At 32.5% G+C, this 10,721-nt stretch overlaps 1 protein-coding gene across 1 annotated transcript; it reads left to right on the forward strand.

Moving 5' to 3' along the window:
* The first annotated feature begins 1,573 nt into the window (after positions 1-1,573).
* Positions 1,574-8,281, forward strand: LOC143251226 (uncharacterized). Its single transcript, XM_076502675.1, has 3 exons — positions 1,574-1,621; positions 4,130-4,177; positions 7,421-8,281. The coding sequence occupies exon 3, from the start codon at positions 7,430-7,432 to the stop codon at positions 8,132-8,134; it is 705 nt and encodes a 234-aa protein (XP_076358790.1). The 5' UTR covers positions 1,574-1,621; positions 4,130-4,177; positions 7,421-7,429; the 3' UTR covers positions 8,135-8,281.
* The last annotated feature ends 2,440 nt before the right edge of the window (positions 8,282-10,721 follow it).

Below are 10,721 nucleotides of genomic sequence, written 5' to 3' on the forward strand. Positions count from 1 at the left end.
TTGTGACAATGCGTCATTTGTAACAACTTACTGCTTTCTTCCATCCAGCCACTCCTCTAATTAATTTGTTAACTTGTTCTCAGCACATCTACAGACATTTTTACAAGGTTTTTATGTGATATCTCGTTAAATTCTTGCGAGGTTTCACTATTATACTAAATTTTTGTAGCATGTTGACATGAGACAGAAATCGAGACCGTACATTAAATGTCCAACTCATTTTGGCGCAACTTGTCCAGATATTCATATACTGTATCTTGTTTCTGTAAGACATCTTACATAAAACAAAAGAAGCCTTAGATATGCAGGAATCTTCCAATTTAGGTTGGTTAATTGAAAACAGTAGATCTCATTAAGAGTCTTCTAGCAGAGTTGTAAATCTACAGGCGTGATGAGAAATCTGCACATTATATCAATGTCATTGTGACATTGCCACAATAAATTACCTGAAATGTTGCCTCCTATGCCAGATACCGAGCTCCACGACTTGAAACATAGACGACTTTGTAGTTCTAACAGCACTTGAGAAGTTGGGCGCCATTACAAGATTAAACTGAAATGAAACGAGCCAAGTCATCTTGTACCCAAAATAGTTTTCTCTTAGAACTAAAGAAACGATTCAGTGAGGAAAACCTCCCAATGTTCTATTTCCTGTCAGCAACTAATTCCAAATCTGAAGGAAAATTCATCTATTTTAAAACTATTAAACCTCTTGCAGCCCGTTTTAGAATGAGTTTTAAAGACATTCAAATGGAAACCAGGCAAGCTATTGGAGTAAACAAGCATTCAAGTGCGAAATTTGGAGAAGCCAAGGAGTTCGTTAAAATCTCAAACTCCTGTTTTTGGCTTTTACACAATTTAACAAAGTTATAAATACACCAATCACTCTTTCAGTTAGCACATTTGGCTGCGAAAGTTGCTTTAACAAACTAAATTTGATACAAAATCATCTCAGAACCAATACGGCAGCTAAAAGATTCAAGAAACCAACAGAAATTAGCGTAGACAAAGAACGTGCTCTTTTCATTGATCATTATCACGTTGTTGACAGAATTGTTAACGTTGATTTAATGTCGAAGAGAAGAATGATTTCTGGTTTTTAGCTGTTATTTACCAAACCACTTTTAACAGGAGTTGTTATCCTTCCACTCACAAAAATGTTAGATATACTAGAATCGTCAGAAACGTTCTGATCCTTTCCAAGTTTTGTGAGTATTTGGAGCTTTAAAATTAAATATAATGTACTTTTAAAATTCATTGTTACTTCAATGTAATTAACCTGCCAAAGTACGCTAAAATTTCGGGGTGATAACGAATCCCTTTAAAATTACAAGCAAGTGTAAGATGTCTTGTGTTGCCCCAATTTTTTTTATATTAGCGCTGCCATGAAAATGAACGCTGCTTCTCTTGATTCAAAGTTTTAGTTAATTATTTTACTGTATTGCATTCAGAATTATGTTTAAAAGAAATATGTATTTCTCATATCAAGACACGCATTTTTACCATTTTAGGAAACTTTTAATTCGAAATATTTTACGATATACTTATAATTTTTTTTTCTGTTTATTTTTCACTTGATTAGACAAGAACGTGCATTGGAGTAAACGCTCTTACTCAACTGGTGAGTTTTTATTACAGAATATTTTTTCCTTAAATTTCATTCATGTGTACACTAAACCAGTAAAAATTCTTGGATCCAAAACTAAGGAAGTAACTTACAAAAGAAAAGCTAAGTTTAAAGTTGAAAAATCGATAACTTAAAGCACTTTGCTAGTGAAAATATGCAAACTTTTTTATGATTCAATGCTATTTTGACCTTTAAGATGATTTCTCGTAGCAAAGAAGCTAGAGGTTCATTGTTTTGAGAAACTATATTTAGTTGTCATTATAATAGAATTTTGAGATTTCTCTTACACAGTAATATTATAGGCATTATTTTATAGTTTTATAAACAGTTTAACTCTATAATTAGAGTTGATGAAAGTGTTTTTAATGAGAAGAACACGTATATTATAATACTTTTGAAAGTACACAGATGTGGTTAGAACCTTAAATAGTTTATCGATTTGAAGTCTATTAATATAGAATAAATGCCTTAATTGTCTTTTACGATCACAAGGACTTCTTCAGCGAGATACGACTTTTGTTTTCCTTCAAAAATTAAGCTTTTGTTCAAGACAATAACTGAAATATAAACAAAAACACCAAAGCTAAGCGGCCCTAACGTATAGATTACAAAAGTACAGGTTTTAGATATATGACTTTTGATATACATTGGCATCGTTCTGGATTGTCTTACTTTAAGATTACACTATAACTATATGACTTACGTATAACACTAATAATTTTGCGGTTGTTTTACATTCGATAGCACTAGTTCTGTTTCGTGGTGATTTATTATGTACAACGCTGGTATTTTTTTGGAATGACTTACTTTGGATCTCACAAGCACTGTTGTAACTGTCGTAATTTGGGTCACATTAGTAGTGTTTTGGGCAGACTTACCTTGGATCACACTAGTGCTTTTTAGGATTGGCTTTCTTTCTATTAAATTAGTGCTGTTTTTGGTTGACTTACATTAGATCACATTAGTACGCTTTTAGTTGTTTTACTTTGAATCACACAAGTACTGTTTTAGTCTGTCTTACTTTGAATCACACAAGTACTGTTTTAGTTTGTCTTACTTTGAATCACACAAGTACTGTTTTAGTCTGTCTTACTTTGAATCACACAAGTACTGTTTTAGTCTTTCTTACTTTGAATCACATTAGTAATGTTTTAGTCTGTCTTACTTTGAATCACACAAGTACTGTTTTAGTCTGTCTTACTTTGAATCACACTAGTAATGTTTTAGTCTGTCTTACTTTGAATCACACTAGTAATGTTTTAGTCTGTCTTACTTTGAATCACACAAGTACTGTTTTAGTCTGTCTTACTTTGAATCACACAAGTACTATTTTTGCTTGTTTTACTTTAAGTCACACTAGTACTGTTTTAGATTTTCTTAGGTTTAATACGAATCTCTTTGAAATTGATTAACGCCCAAGATGAGTATATTTACTGGACAAAGGAATCCACTCGGCTTCTTAGATCGCAAAGAACTCTTTTTATACACAGTAATAATACTTTGTTGTATTTGGACACATAGTTTCAGCACGGGGTCTTGTGTTATAACTGATTATATGTAACAAGCGTTGCTTTTTGTTTGTTTCAATTTTTGTTCTTAGATTACAATACAATTTATTAAATGGAAAGGTCATCAATGCTCCTGTTACTATGTGTACCTTAGAAACTCTCGTGTCCAAATTTGACAGATTATATTGGAGGTGTTTCAGATGTATCACTTCTTCGTTCGATTCGAAATCAACAGCTTACCCATTATACTGCCACTTTGTTACCTTGATTGTTATTAAACATAACACTTAACACTTACCAATCTACAACATAACACTTAACACTTACTAATCTACAAATAACATTTACAAGTTATGTTGTCAAGTAGAAATATTTTATGTGTTAGTTATTCTCAAGCGTAAACTCAAAGGTAGATGGTAAACATGATAATTTGTTGTCCAGAAAATTATACAAAGAGGTTAGTTCTTGTTGATGTGAATTATTTTAATCGCCAAACATTCTTCTTTATAAAGTTACCTGCGGTTATAAAAAGCCAGTTCATATGTACTAATATTATATTACATATATATCCAAGTAGAATTATCGCTTGTTCTGTCCATATAATGAGCAGTATTGGAATCTCTTCGACATGGACACTTAAGTAACTGATAAATAATTAATCATAACAACTTACGACTGTGAAGTAATCCACTATAGGCATGGGAAGAAATGTTTTTTGTTGTCGACTCTGTGTAACTTTTAACAAGTATTCTAGATTTCATGTTATTCTCTGTGTAGCTTCTAACAACAATTCTAGTCTTCAAGTTATCCTCTATATAACTTTAAACAAGTATTCTAGACTCTAAGTTGTTCTCCGTGTAATTTCTAACAAGTTTTCTGAACTTCAAGTTGTTCTCCGTGTAACTTTTAACAAGTATTCTAGACTCTAAGTTGTTCTCTGTGTAATTTCTAACAAGTTTTCTAGACTTCATGTTATTTTCTGTGTAATTTATAGAAGAATGAATTTTCTGAAGCTGATTATTTCAAAACGGAAAAATTTGAGGTGAGTTTCAAAATAAGCAAATTATTAATTCATTAAAGATTGTTTAAAAGACACATAAAGCACTTGTATTTTACATATTAATAAGACACATAAGCACTTGTATTTTACATATTAATAATACACATGAAACACTTGTATTTTACATATTAATAACACACATAAGCACTTGTATTTTACATATTAATAAGACACATAAGCACTTGTATTTTACATATTAATAATACACATAAAGCACTTGTGTTTTACATATTAATAAGACACATAAGACACTTGTATTTTACATATTAATAAGACACATAAGACACTTGTATTTTACATATTAATAAGACACATAAAACACTTGTATTTTACATATTAATAAGACACATAAAGCACTTGTGTTTTACATATTAATAAGACACATAAGACACTTGTATTTTACATATTAATAAGACACATAAGGCACTTGTATTTTACATATTAATAAGACACATAAAACACTTGTAATTTAGATATTAATAATACACATAAGACACTTGTATTTTACAAATTAATAAGACACATAAGACACTTGTATTTTACATATTAATAAGACACATAAGACACTTGTATTTTACATATTAATAAGACACATAAGACACTTGTATTATACATATTAATAAGACATGTATTTTACATATTGTAGACTAAAGATCTTTCTAACTCAACTATTATAATATTTTTCACCATCATTCTTTGCAATGAGTTATGTTAAACAAAGTTCAGGAACGTGACATTACAGCTGAATTATTACAGTTTTTGTTGTTGTTTGTTTTGAGAAATAAAGTGGAATTTTCTTTAGTTAAAACGTAATTCAGCAGATGTTTTGTTTTCCCTTTGTGTATGTAATTACGCAATTGAAAATGTGGATTCACAATGAAATATGATAAAAGCAACACAACTTAATTGACTCTGAATATTGTGACGCCTCATAGGAGTTTATTACATCGTCTAATTATGAACAACATGAACGACATAAACCTAGGTATAATTGTATTATTCCTTTAATACGAAATAAAGAACAATAGTCTTAACACATTTATTATCATTCCATAGCTTAAGGTTTGTTTTGAATTTTGCGCAAAGCTACACGAGGACTATCTGCGCTATCCGTCCATAATTTAGCAGTGTAAGAGTAGAGGGAAGGCAGCTAGTCATCATTACCCACCGCCAACTCTTGGGCTACTCTTTTACCAACGAATAGTGGGACTAACCGTCACATTATAACGCCCCCACGGCTGAAAGGGCGAACACGTTTGGTGTGACGGGGATTCGAACCCGCGAATTACGAGTCGAGTACCTTAACCATCTAGCCATGTCAAGGAACCGCTATTTTGTTAAATATAAATTCGCATATATTTGGGTAAAAAGTCCCATTGATTCGTTGGAGTAGAACATTGCATTAGGTAGTTTTTTTCTTACGCTGACTAAACTAATTTGTCGGTTTAATTTTTTTTTAAGTTTCTTTTTGACTTTTATTTCTAGAAGGACCGTAGTCAAAGAACAAGAAAACGGTTTATTATATTTCATAAAGCTATAAAATCATAACGTGTGGATTTTCAAATAGTTGTTTTAAAACATCACTATATCTTTCTTGACCCTGGCTATTGTTATTTAGGATCATGTCTTTTTGTTGCTATTGTTTAGAATCTGATTCAGTTACAGAAACTTGCTCTATTCTTTTGGGGTGGGGAATTAGTGTTATTGTTGGGGCTTTTGAACTTTTTCATTTCATCTGAGTTTATCTTGATGAGATCTCAAAATGAAGTTAATTTGTATCTAGTGACAATTTTCAAACTGTTTATTTAATTTTGCAATATTAAGACTTTTCACTGACGTTATTAGTATATTAAATCGCAATATAAAAAAAACACACCATTTTCCCGCACGTTGTAATTTAGACATGTGTACTTGATCTCAATAAATTAATCTCTTTCCAAGGATTTTGCAGTTAATTTGATTAATGTATAATATTTACAGTTAAAAGTAACAAATCATTTATATTTTTGCGGTCTTATGTTTTGGCCAAGTGGTTAAGGCTTTCGACTCCTAGTGTGACGGTCGCGGGTTCGAATCGTGGTCGTACTAAACATGCTTTCCCTTTTGAGCCGTGGGGGCTTTATAATGTTCGATCAATCCCACTATTTGTTAATACAAGAGTAACCCAAGAGTTGGCGGTGGATGATGATGACTAACTGCCTTCCTTCTAGTCTCACGCTGCTAAATTAGGGACGGCTAGCGCAGATGGCCCTCGTGTAGCTTTGCGCGAAATTAAAAAAAACAAACTCTTTTGTTTAAGAAATTCGTTATTGATTTTGTTACATTTCTCCTATTTTTATGTTACAAATATTTCTTTGATTGCATAATAACTTAGGTACCAATCACAAAGTGCAATTGATGTGACTATGTTTTATTAGTAGGAAATGTGCTAAGGAACTGATTACTGTCATTTAAGTGTATTGACATCTGAATTTGGTTTAGAACTGATTATTGTAATTTAAGTGTATTGACAAACATCTGAATTTGGTTTAGGAACTAATTACTGTCATTTAAGTGTATTGACAAACATCTAAATTTGGTTTAGAACTGATTACTGTAATTTAAGTGTATTGACAAACATCTGAATTTGGTTTAGAACTGATTACTGTAATTTAAGTGTATTGACAAACATCTGAATTTGGTTTAGAACTGATTACTGTAATTTAAGTGTATTGACAAACATCTGAATTTGGTTTAGGAACTGATTACTGTCATTTAAGTGTATTGACAAACATCCAAATTTGGTTTAGAACTGATTACTGTAATTTAAGTGTATTGACAAACATTTGAATTTGGTTTAGGAACTGATTACTGTCATTTAAGTGTATTGACAAACATATGAATTTGGTTTAGGAACTGATTACTGTCATTTAAGTGTATTGACAAACATCTGAATTTGGTTTATTGTTATGAAAATTTTGGGATGTAATATTTTTTGCCGTGGATTATAAGTGTCTTAATTAAGGTAAATTGTCAAAAATGTGTCTTGGAACTTATGATTAATTATTTGATTGGTTTGTAATACGTCTTATAGCGATGGTTTAACGCTTTAAACACGTAGTCCTGAGTAAGTTAACTTTGGAAAGTTTAACTTTTTTATGTGAAATGTACAATTGTTCTTGGTACGATAGTAATTTTCATTAACATTTTACATAAAACGTTATTTATGAGCAGTATTTTTCTTAGGAATGCGTTATGGATATAGCAATGGGTATGAGCAGTACAAACGTTTGTAACCAAGGGTTGCAGCCACTTGGAACTCAGAGTGTGATGAATCAGATGCCGCAACTATCACAAAATAACCCTACTCTTCCAAGTGGTAGCGAGAGATTTTTACCAGGTTTTGCTAACAGTTTTCAGAATCCTTTAACCACCACTAACAGATTTCAGAATCCTTTCACCAACAGTAATGGTTTCCGGAATCCTTTACCTAACACTAACAGATTTCAGAATCCTTTTACCAGTGGTAACGGTCTTCAAAACCCTTTCACCAACAGTAATGGTTTCCAATATCCTTTAACCAACAGCAACAGATTTCAGAATCCTTTCATTAGTAGTAATGGTTTTCGGAATCCTTTACCTAACACTAACAGATTTCAGAATCCTTTTACCAGTAGTAACGGTCTTCAAAACCCTTTCACCAACAGTAATGGTTTCCAATATCCTTTAACCAACAGCAACAGATTTCAGAATCCTTTTACCAGTAGTAACGGTCTTCAAAACCCTTTCACCAACAGTAATGGTTTCCAATATCCTTTAACCAACAGCAACAGATTTCAGAATCCTTTCACCAGTAGTAACGGGTTTCAAAATCCTTTCACCAGTAGTAATCAGTATCCACCGACAATACAGAATCCATTCCCTAGTACTTCCGGATTTGTTAACAACTTTGCTGGTTAAGGAAAGTTTAGAACATGATACAAACCTTTTTGTATACGAAGTTTCTTATTTTATTTGGTTCGTAATCTTTTATGGTTTAGAAGTACTTTATCAATTTTTAACTATCAACACTATATGTACATGAATAAATAAACTGAATTGTTATTACGTATTGTTCAACGTCCCATTTACTTAACTACATAAATAAAACAATACCAAAAAAAGTTTGTTTGTTTTTTAATTTCGCGCAAAGCTACTCGAGGGCTATTTGCGTTAGCCGTCCCTAATTTAGCAGTGTAAGACTAAAGGAAAGGCAGCTAGTCATCACCACCCATCGCCAACTCTTGGGCTGCTCTTTTACCAACGAATAGTGAGATTTACTGTCACATTGTAACGCCCACACGGCTGAAAGGGCAAGCATGTGTAGTGTGAGAGGGATTCGAACCCGCGAACCTCAGATTATGATTCGAGTGCTTTAACCACCGCCCTGTTCCGGGCCGGCAAACCTCTCTCTTTGGACTTTATTTACCACAGAGGATGTAACTTGTAACAAAATAATACAGAACTGTTTGTGATCTTTTTTTTATCTTGAGAGCTATTACAATGTATACAAACATTACACTATGTAACACAAATTTTGTACCTGGATAATATGTTATTTCTTAATTGCTTATGTTGTAAAATTACAGAAAATGGTCATTATTCCCTTCAAACTTTGCTTTTGTGATCTGGATACTGAAATTTATAAAGTAACCTATTTTCTATATAAAAACGGGCAAATTTACACATTTTCATTTACATAAGGTCTGAATGAAACAACATATAAATCAAGATTTACATATATTTATACTAAAGTTATACAAAAATGTTTATAAGTGAGTAGTTTTCGAGATTTGCAACTATAATGTAAATCACTTTCTATGTATCAGCCCAGAAGTATAGTCTCCAATCATGTTTTCGTTATACGCTCTTTGGTAGCAGCGTTCAAAGTCCAGTATATCTTGGTGGAAGCGCTCGTCTTGCTCTACTGAGTATGCTTCCATGTTCTTCTTGAATTTATCAAGATGAGCGTCAAGGATATGGACTTTCATGGTCATCCTGCAGCCCATTTTGCCGTAATTTTTCACTAAAGCCTCATAATTTTCGGCCTTGTGATTGCCAAAGAAGCCCCGAACCACTGAGATAAAACTACCCCAAGCTTTTTTTCCTTCCTACTGAGCTTCTTGGGGAATTCTGTGCACTCCAAGATCTTCTTTACTTGTGGTCAAACGAAGACATCAGCTTTGACCTTTGCCTCAGACAGCTTAGGGAAGAAGTCTCGAAAGTACTTGAAGGCTTCAGACTCCTTATCAAGAGTTGTGACAAATTGTTTCATAAGACCCAATTTTATGTGCAATGGTGGGAACAAGTAGCAATTGCTTGAGTGGTCAGTAGGTTCACTCCAAATTCTTGGAATAGCGAACTTCATGGCTTTCTTTTCCCCTCTGTACCATCCTGCAAAAGAGCAAAATAAAATTGTTATTATGAAGAATATATTTATTTCATCCACAACTAATGTATAAGAGGTTCATGCAAAATATTTTATATGTGATATTTTTTCTATACTACTGGAAATTAAAATAAAATAAATTAAAAGATATTTACATTTTGAAAGGTCTAAAATTTGTATAATATAAAATCTTACTACTCAAGCAAGTAAAAATTGTCCGTCTTACCTTGCAGTCCCCCGCTAGTATTGCGGTATGTCTTCGAATTTACAACCCTAAAAGTAGGGGTTCGATTCCCCTCGGTGGGCTCAGCAGATATCCCGATGTGGCTTTGCTATAAGAAAGCACACACTCACTTACCTTAGAGAGTATTTTTGCAGTTTTCGCAGGTAAAGTGAGGTTCCCAGAGTTTGTCTTGATCTCTAACAGGCATGCCTTGTAGGTTTCACACAGTACTTTTTCGCTCTTGTCTTGATAAATTGGCCATATACTTAGCAGAATGCGTCTGGAGAATGCTTGCAGCTTCTTGATTCCATCTCTGATAAAATCAGATAGGTCTATGCGTTCACTTAGGCAGCTAAAACTAAACTGAAGTGGTGAGTGGTGAGCTCCTGAAAGTTTTACGGAAAGTTCTAGAAAATTCTTGTAAGTTCGAGAAATTTCTCTATCAGCTACTCAGCACTGAATCTACCTGGAATATTCTGGAAAATGGGTAAATTTGAAAATTTCATCACCCATGTTACAAAAGCAAAGTTTGAAGAGAAAAATAGGTCTTTTCCATTTACTTTAGGCATAAGCAATCGGGAAATAACACTTTCTGTCCAGGAACAAGAAAAAGTAAAAATTTTGTTACATAGTGTTATTGTTTCGCTGTTGTTCTACCATTAATACGTGGTTATGGTACTAAAGATATAGCTGTACTGGCTTTGACTTATATAAAATATGAAAAACATAGAGAATCACAAAATGTTTTATGATTAGCTACAGAAACAAATAGATGGAATATAGAAGCAGCTAATAAACATAATTTTATTTAAAGTTGAAATGATAAAAAGCATAAATACGATTTATTTCTAGCTTTATTATCAAGAATATATGAATACAAAAAAAACAAAAAACAT

Source organism: Tachypleus tridentatus, chromosome 5 (genome assembly GCF_004210375.1).
Source record: "Tachypleus tridentatus isolate NWPU-2018 chromosome 5, ASM421037v1, whole genome shotgun sequence".
Taxonomy (NCBI): domain Eukaryota; kingdom Metazoa; phylum Arthropoda; class Merostomata; order Xiphosura; family Limulidae; genus Tachypleus; species Tachypleus tridentatus.